The following is a 15,568-nucleotide window of genomic DNA, read 5'->3' on the forward strand; positions in this document are numbered from 1 at the left end:
GGAATCCATTATATCATTACAGAAGGACTTGGATAGCATACAGAATTGGGCAGGTTTGTGGCAGGTAAAATTTAATGTCAGTAAATGTAAAGTATTACATATAGGAAGTAAAAATGTTAGGTTTGAATACACAATGGGCAGTTGGAAAATCGAGAGTACAACTTATGAGAAGGATTTAGGAGTCATAGTGGACTGTAAGCTATCGACTTACCGACAGTGTTCAGAATCCATTAAGAAAGCTAACAGAATGTTAGGATATATAGCACGATGTGTGGAGTACAAGTCCAAGGAGGTTCTGCTCAACCTTTATAATGTACTGGTGAGGCCTCATCTTGAGTACTGTGTGAAGTTTTGGACTCCAGGCTACAAAAAGGACATAGCAGCGCTAGAAAAGGTCCAGAGAAGAGCGACTAGGCTGATTCCAGGGCTACAGGGGTTGAATTAATTGGAAAGATTAAAAGAGCTGAGCCTTTACAGATTAAGCAAAAGAAGATTAAGAGGTGACATGATTGAAGTGTTTAAAATTATGAAGGGAATCAGTACAGTGGATCGAGACTGTTATTTTAAAATGAGTTCATCAATAACATGGGGACACAGTTGGAAACTTGTTAAGAGTAAATTTGCACAAACATTAGAAAGTTTTTCTTTACACAAAGAACGATAGACACTTAGAATAAGCTACTAAGTAGTGTGGTAGACAGTAAGACATTAGGGACTTTCAAAACTCGACTTGATGTTTTCTTGGAAGAATTAAGTGGATTGGACTGGCAAGCTTTGTTGGGCTGAATGGCCTGTTCTCGTCTAGAGTGTTCTAATGGTCTAATAATAAATCAATAATCACAATAATACAATTAATAACCACAATCCTCCACTCCCACAAGCTCCGTCACCCTTCCTCCCAACTCTGCTCACTGCTGGGATCTCCCACAGTCCTTTTATACTCCTTGACCCGGAAGTGCTTCTGTCCCTCAGTCCACGTGATTTCATAGCATTTCCAGGTCAGCTGAAAATTCCTTCTTTTTCAGCCCAGAAGTACTTCGCTTCTTCCCTCCCCGTGACTAGGGAGTACTTCCGGGCTATATGGAAAATACAACTCCCTGTTCTTCCCTGCAGCATCCCCTGGCGGTCCCCATGGTATCCAACAGGGCTGTAAAGTAAAACTCCAAGGTCCATGATGCCCTGCTGGAATTCAGGGCACCTCCATGTTGCAGGGAAGACTGCCGGCCATATATCACAGCTGTCTGTCGGAAGAACAGTTTAGTTCCCTGAATTAGGAAAAGGCACTGAGCAGCTATCTTTTCACAATTTAGCTCAAGAATGTTAAACAAATACAAGTAGCTGTAACTTGTGAGAAAGTTCAACAAATCAAATTCTGTGAAATGAAATTATCTATTTATAAATATACTAAAAATTGGCAGGATTGTACACCTAAGTCATTAGGTATCCATAAATATCAATATTTAGGTGTAAAGAACTCCTCAACAATAGGAAATGAAATATTTCAAAACCTCAAAAAAGCTTTGACTGATTTGATTGAAATTTGGTGAGTTTATTGAAAAAAGAAAATTATTTGACTCATGTTTTTTTGTCAGTCATAATGCTCTGATTAATGAGCTATTCTAAGGCAATGGGTCCTTTTAGGTTCAGCACTTTGAACATGCAGAGAAATGTGGGTTCTCAGTGTTTGCTAATGAAGGCAGCAGCAGAAGCGATGGAGGGAGAAATACGGCAGAAGTGGTTTCCTCGCGTCAGTTTAAATGCTACCACAGTTTGTGTAAATTTGAAAAATCCTTGTAGAGCAACCTTCCTTTCTTTCTAAACCCCCCTCCAAAAAAAACTTAAAAACTCCAAAACTCAAATACCCATTTAATTTCACTATTGTAAAGTCGCATGCAAAATGTAATGTATTCAAAAGAAAGCTCATCTGTTTTTCTTGTTATTACGTATTGATGTCATACAGTATATTTGACATCATCTATGAAGTGAGATTCAGTCAGCTGGACAGTGGTGGCCTGATGTTCCTGGCCAAGTGTACATTTTATTTTACATTGTTCACCACGTGTGGAAATATATCTGAAATGAACTGATCACACTAGATTTTTTTAATCAATGGTTATATTTTTGAAAAAGCCAACACTGTTGTCCACCTGAAATCTCAATCAAGAATAAATCAACAATATAATTTCTTTTCATCTGTTCTTTTTGACAGACACATTAGTTGACCCAATAGTGGACAACCTGCTTGTTTTAATAGCTTTTTTAACATACAGCAAGGGTTCTGGAGTCTCACAGTATATAGTGTGCATTACAAGGTTAGGCTTTGCAGTTCACTGTACTTTGAATTTCACTTTCCATTGTTTTCCATTTTGTAAATTTACTTGGGGTTTATTTCAGTTTTTACTAGTTCCAGTTTTCAGTTCCCAGTGTATTCTGAGGTAAAGTGCTGTTCCCATACACTAGATCTATTTCAGTTTGTTCACTGCGTTTGATCTAAACCTTCCAAAACTTTGTAATGGTGCAAGATTATTGATAAAAGCGTTATATCCAAATTTGATTGAAGTTACCATTTGTACAGGATTTGCTACATGGTGAAATTACATTTTTACTCAAAATTCTCTTTATTCAACTTATTGCCTGTCTGAATTCAAAATAATGCAATTTCCTGTACAAATGTGTATTCTAAAGAACTTCAATAAAAGCCATGGCTTTTCTCCAGGAAAAGCAGTAACTGATCTATGGAAGGAATGTTTTACTCATGGGAAATTGTATGTTCAAGAGTATATACAAGAGTAAGAAGAGCAGCTGAAATACAGTTGTAGCAGATGCCACATGTGCTATTATTCTGTGGGCAGTTTGATGCCTCTTAGGGTACATTGCAGGGAAGAAGGATGCTGTAAATACACCTTTAAGGGGGAGGTCATAACTCGGTCAGAGCGGTTGGTGTTGAAAACTTAAAAACCGGAAAAGAAGGGGAGAAAGGGAGACATCTTGTGGTGGAGCAAAGAGAAGTGACAAGGTAGCGCCAAGTAATCTACTGGAACAAGTTCTGTTTTTTTTGAAGACTCAGGGACACAAAGGGAGACGCGTCTCTGAAGACGGACTCTTTTTCTTTGATTTCGCTGACGAATATCTTGGACCGGTAGGATTAAACTTTGTTGTTATCGGCTCGACAGCCGGCATATTCCAGTAGGGTTTCTGTTCGCCCTGAACAATAAGGACAGTAAACCCATTTGGACAGACTGGTTTCTCTTATTTATGAACATCGCACGTTTAAACCAGAGAGGGGGTTTTCGATTGCTATGTATTTGTTTGTTTGTTTTTCTTTATATATGTAAAATAATATATGTGTTATTCTTTTGCTTCTTCTTTATTTGGTGATATGGCTTGTTGCTAATGCTAAGCTGGGACTGGTGGAGGGGGTCAATAAAAGGACGAGTGTTGGTCACGTTGCCCAATAGATTTTAGATATTGAACTGCTTTATACTATCAGTTTTCTAATCGTGCTGTAACTTGGGGTTTAGTTGTTCGCCTGGGGTTAGCGGGTACACAGTTAGGTCCATAAATATTTGAACAGAGTCAACTTTTTTCGAATTTTGGTTCTGTACCACAATGAATTTTAAATGAAACAACTCGGATGCAGTTGAAGTGCAGACTTTCAGCTTTAATTCAGTGGTTTGAACAAAAAGATTGCATAAAAATGGGAGGCAACTAAAGCATTTTTTAATCCCTTCATTTCATTGGCTCAAAAGTAATTGGTCAAATTAAATAACTGGAAATAAAATGTTCATTTCTAATACTTGGTTGAAAACCTTTTGCTGGTAATAACAACCTGAAGTCTTGAACTCATGGACATCACCAGATGCTGGGTTTCCTCCTTTTTAATGCTCTGCCAGGCCTTAACTGCGAAAGTCGTTATTTGTTTTTGGGCCTTTCTGTCTGAAGTTTAGTCTTCAACAAGTGAAATGCATGCTCAATTGGGTTAAGATCAGGTGACTGACTTGGCCATTCAAGAATTTTCCACTTCTTTGCTTTAATAAACTCCTGGGTTGCTTTGGCTGTATGTTTTGGGTCGTTGTCCATATGTATCATGAAACGCTGCCCAATCAATTTGACTGCATTTAGCTGGATTTGAGCAGACAGTATGTCTCTGAACACCTCAGAATTCATTCAACTGCTTTTGTCCTGTGTCACATCATCAATAAACACTAGTGTCCCAGTGCCACTGGCAGCCATGCATGCCCAAGTCATCACACTGCCGCCGCCGTGTTTTACAGATGATGAGGTATGCTTTGGATAATGAGCTGTTCCACGCCTTCTCCATACTTTTTTTTTGCCATCATTCTGGTAGAGGTTGATCTTGGTTTCATCTGTCCAAAGAATGTTTTGCCAGAACTGTGCTGTTTTTTTTTAGATGTTTTTTAGCAAAGTCCAATCTAGCCTTTCTATTCTTGAGGATTATGAGTGGCTTGTACCTTGCAGTGCACCCTCTGTATTTACTTTCATGCAGTCTTGGTTGGCTGTTGTGAAGAGGTTTCTCTTCACCATGGAAATGATTCTGCGATCATCCACCACTGTTGTCTTATGAGGACGTCCAGGTCTTTTTGCTTTGCTGACTTCACCAGTGCTTGTTTTCTTTCTCAGGATGTACCAAACTGTAGATTTTGCTACTTGTAATATTGTAGCAATTTCTCGGATGGGTTTTTTCTGTTTTCGCAGCTTAAGGATGGCTTCTTTCACCTGCATGGAGAGCTCCTTTGACCGCATGTCTGTTTACAGCAAAATCTTCCACATGCAAGCACCACACCTCAAATCAACTCCAGGCCTTTTATCTGCTTAATTAATAATGACATAACGATGGACTTGCCCACACCTGCCCATGAAATAGCCTTTGAGTCAATTGTCCAATTACTTTTGAGCCCCTGAAATGACAGGATTGTGTTAAAAAATGCTTTAGTTGCCTCACATTTTTATGCAATCGTTTTGTTCACCCCACTGAATTAAAGCTGAAAGTCTGCACTTCAACTGCATCCGAGTTGTTTCATTTAAAATTCATTGTGGTAATGTACAGAATCAAAATTAGACAAAAGTTGTCTCTGTCCAAATATTTATGGACCTAACTGTAATTAAGCCCATAGTAAAACAATGGAAATATTGTGTACAGAAAAGTACTGTAATACATATACACACTCTATTACTCTGATTTCTGATACATATGATTAAGCGATGGCACTATTATTCCTTTTAACTCCACTGATTTTTCTAACTGATATGACTATATAATTGAGGTCCATTGTTTTAGACAGTTTTACCGAGTGAAGCCAGGTAATACAGCTAGTGTTTGTAAATTTCTCTGGGCAAACAAGAAAAAAAAAAAATTCCAAAAAAATAAAGATTTAACTACTAAGGAATGTGGTTTGGTAGTGTAATATGTTATTTAAACATGATGAAATAAAAACCTCACTTCGACCTACAAACAGAACTACATTTTCTAGTTCAAAGAAGCTGCCAGTCTTTCAGCTACAAGTTCACAAGATTTAAGCTCTTGGCTTACTTTAATCTTCTAGTTCTGTAAAACTAGTGTTGAAAGGCGCAACAGAAAATAAATGTCAGGGAGCTCCAATGAATGCATGAATCCAAAATATAAAGATTTTTTTTTTCTCTTAGCAAGATTTTTTTTATAGTCTGTACTAGAGCTGTATCTATCACCAATTTTAGATAATGACTAATCTACCATACCATACCATACCATTTTTCAAGCCCACTTAGTTCTGAGCAGTGCTGCAGGATAACTGAAGTGGTGGTAGAAATCAAACATATTAATTAAGAAACAAATTTCTCCTCTACTAATGTTTCGAGTCAGTAAGAAGGGAAAACTGTTCATTGCATCCTTTATTTACTCTTACAGCAAATACTGAGCATTCTTAATAGCAGTCCATTACAAAATGATCAAAATGGTCAAAATAATATGGACAGTTTTATAAACATATGAATTTACATAACAGTGCTGATTAATTCATACATTTACTCTGATTTGTTGATTTACACCCAAATGACTTATTGAAAGAAAAGTCTAATCCATTAGACTTTTGTTCTTTTCATATCTCTTAGGTTTAAATATTACCGTTGAAATCTCTGTGTATATGACAACTGTCCAGTCTTGTTGTTTATGCTGATTTCTTAGTCAACTCCTGGTACATTTTACCAATGATAGCAACCTTCCTCTGGTACATCCAATATTTTGTTGTTCACTTGGCCTTTACTTGGTTTCCTGATATGCTTGAATAGGTTTCTGACATTTTATTAACACTTTTAAACTTCTAAGATGGATTCTATATTTTAATAATAAAATATTTCAATATTGTTACCTCCAAGTCTCTCACATACCCTATATCAGCAAGCATAGGGCACAGGGCAGAAACAGTCACCTCATGGTGGACACACTCATCAACAAACACATGTTAGGACCAACTTAGCACTGCTAATTCATCTAATCTGCTTGTCTTTGGACTTGGTAATGTTACCAGAGCACCTAGATAAAACCCACATGGACAAGGGCAATATCCATCCATCCATCCAACCATTAACCAACCCGCCATATCCTACAGGGTCACGGGGTCCGCTGGAGCCAATCCCAGCCAACACAGGGTGTAAGGCAGGAAACAAACCCCTGGCAGGGTGCCAGCCCACTGCAGGGTGCAAGGGGAATATGTGCTAAAGTATATGTATTGAGCATCCAAAGACATGAATCATGGTCTACTTGTTGCTAGGTGGCAACACTACCAGTGTGCCACTATTCAGTGCTCCATTAAGTTGCTTTCAAGTGGAAGATACATTTTGATCAATGTAGTTTTTAACAGAGTAATACAGCAGCACAGTACTATCTTAAATACAATTACTGTGTAGTAGTTATCTGATATGAATGAATTAGCTAAGCTGAAATTAAACATTACATCCAACAAAGAGTTTTTCTGAAACAATGTAAAATATGAACAAGAAAAAGTGTATAATACATTAGACTGCCTAATTAATAGCCTTTATTTTTCTACATAACTTTAAGACATTAATGTTCTTGCATTGTTATTATAAAAAGTGAAGTTACAAAAGAAATATTGAGCTTGTCTACAAACCTGTAACTTAATTCAAAAAAAGTTGATAACATCAAAACTTGCAAAACCAAACAGATCAAAATGGAAGGTTGCACAACACTGACCTAGAATTTGGACATTAGTCAATTGGCAATATGTTATTGTCTATTAATTAGTGAATGTGGGTGTGCACTACTGTACCTTGTTTTGACCCCCCGACCCCAACCAATGGGATAGGCACTAACTCTCCATAACACTGAGTTAAAATTAGATAAAAAATTACTAGCCAAAAAATTGACAATGATTACTCATTTAAACCCTTTGGTGTAATAAATCATTTCCACATTTCTTGTTGCCTGTTGGCCTACATTTCCATGTGAGGAATATTCTTTTCTTTTGTTTCGTTAAAAGTCACGATATAAATGCACTGATATCACATTCAGAGATAATCACTGCCTCTCACCTGTGACTAATGCCATAGAGTCTGTTTTTTTTCACAGTTCCAAACAGGATGGATTGTGTATGAAACTAAAGCAACATTAGTGACTGAAGCATAAAATATGCACTTGAGTATTTGATATGTTAAAAAGTGTATGTTTAATACAATGTATAATTATCTATTGTGGAAGAAATTAAATTTGGATATATACATTATTAATGCTAGAAATCTCATCTTAAAATTAGAACCTGTTACTATTAGAAACCTGGCAGAAGAGGAACCATTCTATGCGTCTTTTAATATCACTTCATGAAGAGGGAGCATTCATCATAAGGAGTCTGTTACATCTTTGTCAGACTGGTCAAAATGAAAAGGGTATAGGTCTATTTTATAAGCAACAGAATTTACATAAGTGTCAATCAATGTATACATTTACTGTGGTTGGTTCTTCAGCTTACACCCAAATGACTTATTTTAAAATAAGTCTATTTTATTTTTTCCTGGTTCTACCTATACGTGCGGTTACACACTGTATCAGCACATGCTCCCACCTTCCTCCTCCAACTTATACCCTTTGGGTTGAGCCACCACCCTTGCAATTTCTGAGCATGTAACAACTGTCCATTCTGGTTGTTTACGGGACATCTTCTGACTTCTTAGTCATCTCTTAGTCATCTTTCAGTGCATTTTGTGTATTACATCAACTTTTCTTTTATTATATTCTTTGTTTAATTGACCATCTCAATAGTTTTCCAAAACCAGTTCTTATATATTTCAATGACCAAAATACGTAGCTATTGTTACCTTTAAGTTATGTTACACCTAAATTATTTTTTCACATTAATAATATCTATACTTTCTAAGGTGAAATCCACATTGGAGGACAAGAGCACTTCTACCTGGAAACTCATTGTGCTTTGGCAGTTCCCAAAAAGGAGGAGGGAGAAATTGAACTTTTTGTATCAACACAAAACCCTCATGCAACACAGGTAGGCACAAGTAGACAGTTTATAATTAGAAATGGTTAGATTAGAATTTTGGATAAGCCATTCTCCTGAAGAGTGCCTACAGTATATGAAGGTTTGGACTCGCATGTCAAGTCAAATCTGAAAACATGTAAGTTGTTTACCGTTACCATTTTTTTTTATCATGGAAAATGATGTGGACCAAAATAATTGCCTGGTAAATACTTACCAGCTACAAGTGTAGACATCTCCAGTTTAATCTCATTTGTGTTTTACTTAATACACACTTACTTTGTATTCCTGTGTATTCTGAAAGCATATAGTGAGTTTTGCATTTGACTCAAACCTGAAAACTGACGCTAAATGCAAAATATTAGTATTTATTATTCTTTAATTTTTTTCTACTTAAGTCTGTAATTACACACTTAATGTTGTTCTGTACATGATTATATGAACTGTTCTCTTAACACAAATTGCATTATTAAAAATGAAACAATCATTATATTATTAATTTCTGTACATTGTTTTTAAGTTAAAAGAGTTAACTTAGACCTGCACTCACTTCCAGCACCCCTGACTAAAATAAACTCTGTTTTTCTTAGATGTATCTATTTGGTTTCATTAGATGTTAGCCTCCAAAGTTGGTTTTAGGCTTGCACTTGATGCTGCATGACCTGATTTTGACTCCCCAAAAACATTTAAGGAGAAATTTTAATAAATGGATGGATGAATAGATGGATGGAAGGACATATGTATTATTCATCTTATGTTTTGATAGAAAAATAAATATATCCATAATATGTAGTAAGATGATATGTTGTAAATCTGATGACAACTGGTAGAAAGACCTGAAATAGAGCTGCTTAGAGCAGCATGGTAGAATTAACCTTGTGCTAAAGGTGTTCTGCAGGGAGAACACGAGTGACAGGGGAGAATTGTAGACATTTCATAATAGCCAATGTCTTTCTGTGCTACATTCTGAGAATCCAGGGCAGTACTCAGAACAGAACCAGTACTTCTGGTTAACTAGTTACACATGTTGACAACTCCTTCTCTCTTGCCACCATCCCAACATACCACTGCATTAAAGAGAACACTTGCGATGACAAACTGAGTGTATACAGAAATGTATGCAGCAGCTGTGTTAAAGGATCCAAAACTTATCACAAAATATAATTGACTCTAACCATTTTTGTACATGGCTTCTGTTCAGCCCAATTTACACTTCTGTCCAAGTTCATCCCTGAGGAATTATAGACCTGCACCACTCCATGACCTCATCCATCAGACACCTGTATTTTTTCTGTCCCCTACTGATATACCCCACTCTTATCAGAGTGATTCTGCAGTTAGAATATTTTTGAAGTCTAGTATTTATATACATTGGAAATATGCCAGGTCAGTAGTTTGGAAGGTTTCTGAGTTGCTAATCACCCAATCTTACACACAGCCCTGTAGTCTCACAAATTGTGGTCTGACTATCAAGTAAGCAGTGGTCAAAGGCACTAATGGGTGTCCATCTATATTGATGCATATAACCTTTTTTATCTTGCTGCCATTGTGTGCATGACAACAGCAGCAGAATTCCAAATTGTCATGAAGAATGGCAGACAAAGAAGTTTGAAACTCTTTTGAAGAAACCTTCAATATGTTGTAACACAGAGTCACAAACATGGAAAAAAGGAAAGTGATGCATCCAAGAGCCATAAAGCACGGCAAGACCTTCACTGACGCACCCAAGCCGGCTAGTCCCTCAAATTCTACCTTCAGGCTTCAGCCTAGACAGGCCTGTAAATGGGGAGAAGGCCTTAAAAGTTTAAAAATGCAATAAAATTCCAACTTTCACAAAAAATGCCTTACAAGGGAAAGAAAACGTGATAACTCTAGCTTGTAATTAAAAGGGCAACACAAATCTGATAAAAGAAGAAAGCAACAATCCAAAGACAGAGCAGAAATAATCAGAAAAAAACTAAATCCAAATGAAATTCAATACTTAGACAAAAGACTTCTAATCACATTCAGTGAATCACTACTGGATTCTTTTTTCTGGCAGACATATAAAACCAGAGTGGGGCACCAGCTGTAGTCATATAAGGGTTGCCCTTCCTCCTTGGTCTCCTCCCTTAAAGTACAAGGAGCATAGGAGAGCAATTCATTACACATAGGTAGTAAATAATAAACAATTTCAAATGGACAGTGCAGAATTTTTGGATAAAAAATGGAATCAATAGTAAAACATAGAAACATGACAAAATAATTATTCAACAAATAATAGAAATATAAAAAAAATAAATACAACCAAAGGATCAAACCCGTGCTGTAATATAACCCAATGCAATACATTAGATTCTATGTTCCAGACAAATCAAATTAAATAACATAAATAAAATTGTGCTCAGAAGGGATTTTTTTTTCTGAAAACAACAATTAGTAGAAGGACTACTGCATTCTGCGTTCCAGGATTTTCTGAGAAACATAGCACATTGTTTTAGTCAGAAACGTTAGTTAAGTAGAGTATTGAATCTATTAATCTATTTTATGGCAAATAAAATCATATTTACAGAATGAATTTGACTAGACACCTTTTGGGAACCAAGTAATGTGTTCTTGCTACGATTACACTAAGGCAAAGCTACATTCTTAAATCTGGCATGAAGTCCTGTTTCTCATATGTGTCTACCTGACTTGTAATGCCAGTGTTAAACAGATAAAAAGGATGCCTAACCTGGTTCTTGCCCTCTTTCTTCTTAGGTAATTTATTCTTATGCTGCCACATGCACAGTTCTGTTCCCTAGTAATTTGTATCTACAATACCCACTTCTTAGTAATTTATCTCAATAGACATATTAGACCCTAAGTTAATACTGAATTATGTGGTTATGTTAGGTTAAATTACATAAAAAACTATGTTTAGTTTCAGTTTGAGTCCTGTATTTTTGTTTAGGAATTTTCCAGGTCTTATTAAAATTTTAATCATCTGATGTATTACATACCTCCTCACCTATTGTATATTTGGCTTTGATACAGCAATGTTTTAAGTTAAAATATCACTGCAAAGTAAGTCAGGGATTCTTAAATTGGAGCTAGTATGTAATATTGCTTTTTGCTTTGAGTTTCAATGAATTTTTGGAGCCAGGTTTTGCCTGCAACTAGAACACTTAATTCTAAAATGTACTTTTCTATATATTTCTTTTTTCTATATATATTCTTTCTATATATTCTATATTCCTATATATTCTATATATATATATATTTTTATATATTCTATATATATATATATATATATATATATTTCTATATATTATATATATATTTCTATATATTCTATATATATATATTTCTATATATTCTATATATATATTTCTATATATTCTATATACATATATATTTCTATATATTCTATATATATATACTAGCAAAATACCAGCTTACACGGAGAAGTAGTGTGTTAAAGAAGTTATAAAAAAGAAAAGGAAACATTTAAAAAATAACGTAAGATAATTGTTAATGTAATTGTTTTGTCACTGATAAAAGTGTTGCTGTCATATATATAGACACAGACACAGACACACACACACACATATATATATATACATATATATGCATATATATACATATACATATATTTATACACATGTATACATATACATATATAGCAAAATACCCGTAATGAAAAAGAAAAGGAAACATTTTAATAATAACGTAACATGATTGACAATGTAATTGTTTTGTCATTGTCATGAGTGTTGCTGGAATATATATATATATATATATATATATACATATATATATATATATATATACATATACATATATATATACAGACACACATTTACATACACTTATATATATATATATCTAGCTATATATATATATATATATATATCTATATGTATATATCTATATATCTATCTATATATATATCTATATATCTATATCTATATATCTATCTATATATCTATATATATCTATATCTATATCTATCTATCTATATATATATATATATCTCCTTTGGGGTGAGAGCAGCTGTTGCTGGGGGTGCCAGAATCCATTGAGGAAGAAAAATTAAAAACATTATTTGTACAAAATTTTTATTTATTTATCCATTCCTAAATAATTAAATGGGCAGGCTATTTCGTATCAGTGCAATACGCTGCTTGTTAAAACGGATGACTCCTAATCTTACGTGCACTTAGTGCTGCGTGGGTATTATGAACTATCGTATTTGTTCAAGTTCTATTTAAATTTTAAATATAAGTAATTTTTATTTGGTCGACACAAATATGTTTAGTAGGAATGAAAGTTAAATTTAATCATCATTGCATAAATTTTTCTTCACCATAGAAATTTAAAGACTAAATCCAACTGCTTGATGGGCTTATCAGGCAGTACATACTCACTGCACCCACTCTCGTGAATCGAACCTCAGACGTCAGCGCTATAGGCAAAGCCTCTCATGTTGTGCTAGGGTGTGTGGTTCGTTTATTTGACAGTATTTAGATCGGGGTGTATATATATTTATAGCAGAATACCCGCGCTTCGCAGCGGAGAAGTAGTGTGTTAAAGAAGGTACGAAAAAGAAAAGGAAAAATGTGAAAAATAACGTAACTTGATTGTTAATGTAATTGTTTTGTCACTGTTATGAGTGTCGCTGTGATATATATATATATATAGCAAAATACCCGCTTATGCGATGTCATGTCATGTTAAAGAAGTTATGAAAAAGAAAAGGAAACATTTTAAAAATAATGTAACATGATTGTCAAAGTAATTGTTTTGTGTATTTGGCGGCAGCGTCACAAAGTTTTTTTCGTCTAGCTGCATCAGAAAATGTACCACGACGTCTGACACGCCTCCTTTTACTGTTTTCTCACAGCTTGGATTGCTGCTGTCATATATATACACACACACACACACACACACACACACATACATACATATATATACACATACATATCTTCATATCTACATATCTATATACATATCTACATATACACATACCCTTCTATATCATATATACACACACATACATACATACACACACACAAATTATATATGTGTGTATGTATGTATGTATGTATGTATGTGTGTGTGTGTGTGTGTGTGTGTGTATATATATATATATATATATATATATATATATATAATGTAGATAGGGGGTGTGTGTGTGTTTATATATATATATATATACACATACATACATATATATATACACATACATATACTTGTGTGTATGTTTGTATGTGTCTATATGTGTGTGTATAGCTTTGGTCACTGAGTGCAAGGGAAAAATAATAAAATATAGTCTATAAGTTATTAAACAGTAAAACATTAACGTTTTAAGAAGTACAGGTACATTGAGCACTACTGGAGTGGTTGCGGGTAAACTACATTTTAAAGACTGTGTAACACAACAGGTAAGTAACTAACAGCAGCTAAAATGTATATGGATCATCTCTCGGTAGTAGATCCCTTTTGAAAGGCGCTACACGACGGCTGTGGTATAGAAATTACATTTTCTATGTGAACGTTCAAATTTGTGCCTCTGGTAATGTGCCTTACCGGCATTTAAAGAAATTTAGTTTTGTGTCCTCTGCACTGTTAAGAGAGAAAGGCTTTGGTTTGGGATAAAAGGTGTAAAGAAAGGAAAGTTGCCTTCTTCTTTTATATAGTATAGAGAGATGTGTTCGCTGACGTTATGATCGCCTTTTGGGGACAGTTGCGTTGGGTCTTGTGTAGACTGGTGAGACGTCCCGCCATTAATCGGCTGTGATGGCACTGTGAGTCCTCCACTCGTGTGCGTGTCTTCATAATCCGAGGTGAGGATCTCATAATCGTATACGTGCAAAAGAAAGTGTGAATCGCCTTAATATTATTTTGCCGTGGTGTAGAAAAGGGGTCCCGTGTTTGCACTTGTCTGGGCTATAGCTCAGGGGGCGGCTGAAAAAAATTAAAAGTACTCACTTTGACTTAAGGCAGAAGCGCAGTCAGCGTCTCAAAGGCCGGCACAGCTATGCGCGCGCGCTGGCTGCTCGAGTTTTGCTGGGCAGGAGACCCCAGTTTGCAGACACGTTCATGATATCAAAAGTCTCAGCGCTCTTTGGAGGTCATTCATATATTATATATATAGCAAAATACCCGCCTACAGCGGAGAAGTAGTGTGTTAAAGAAGTAATGAAAAAGAAAAGGAAACATTTTAATAATAACGTAACATGATTGACATTGTCATGAGTGTTGCTGTCATATATATGCCTGCCTAAATAAGTCACCCTCGCTTTGCTCTTACTTTATTTACCGTTCATTTAATCATGGCTATTGGCGGAAAAATTATAAAATGGAAGGAGGATGGCTTTACCAAAACAATTATTGATGGCGAATCGATTATTCATAAAGCTTGAATTGGTGATGTTTTTCTGTGTTAACCTCATATTTTTTCAGACTTCTTCTCATACTAAGGTGGTGCCCGCGTATCGCAGCGGAGAAGTAGTGTGTTAAAAAAGCTAGAAAAAGAAAAGGGAACATTTTAAAAATAACGTAACATGACTGTCAATATACAGTATTTGTTTTATGAGTGTTACTGAGTGTTGCTGTCATCAAGGATTTGATTATCATTATTTCTTTCAATCAGGTTCGTATTTGTAGGATGTGTTGTGTTCATGTTACATTCCGTGTTTGTCAATCGTTGTAAAGATGACAGGTTTCATTCATCGATTCGTTTCTTACTGCATCAATAAACAGCTCGTCTTCTTCTTTATCTGAGACCTGACACACTGCATGCACGGGTTTTTTTTACACTGTCTTCCTTTAGCGGGACATTTACTTTTTCCAACGTGTGCTTTGTTTCCGCAGTAGTTGGATTTATGAATATGCTTGTATGTATGTATGAGACGCTTCATATTTTTTGCTGCCTTTTCAATTGTGTAATTCGGTTTTTGTTCAGCGCTCTTTGGAACTGTTGCCTTTTATCTGTGCACTGCGTCAGTTCACGTGAGCCGCTCGGTGTACATGCATCGAAGGTTCCCAGCTGTGCTGGTGCCATCTCGTGCTATGTCCATGGCTGTATTTAATGTTAACTTAGT

General features: G+C 35.4%; 1 protein-coding gene across 1 annotated transcript in view; it reads left to right on the top strand.

Annotated features, from left to right (window-relative positions):
• The window catches only part of xdh (xanthine dehydrogenase), a 254,547-nt gene that overhangs the window by 140,886 nt on the left and 98,093 nt on the right, over nt 1-15,568 (top strand). The window contains exon 21 of the mRNA XM_039748282.1: nt 8,389-8,513. Within this exon, the coding sequence (XP_039604216.1) occupies nt 8,389-8,513 (125 nt within the window). The remainder of the gene's footprint in view (nt 1-8,388; nt 8,514-15,568) is intronic.

Source organism: Polypterus senegalus, chromosome 3 (genome assembly GCF_016835505.1).
Source record: "Polypterus senegalus isolate Bchr_013 chromosome 3, ASM1683550v1, whole genome shotgun sequence".
NCBI lineage: Eukaryota > Metazoa > Chordata > Cladistia > Polypteriformes > Polypteridae > Polypterus > Polypterus senegalus.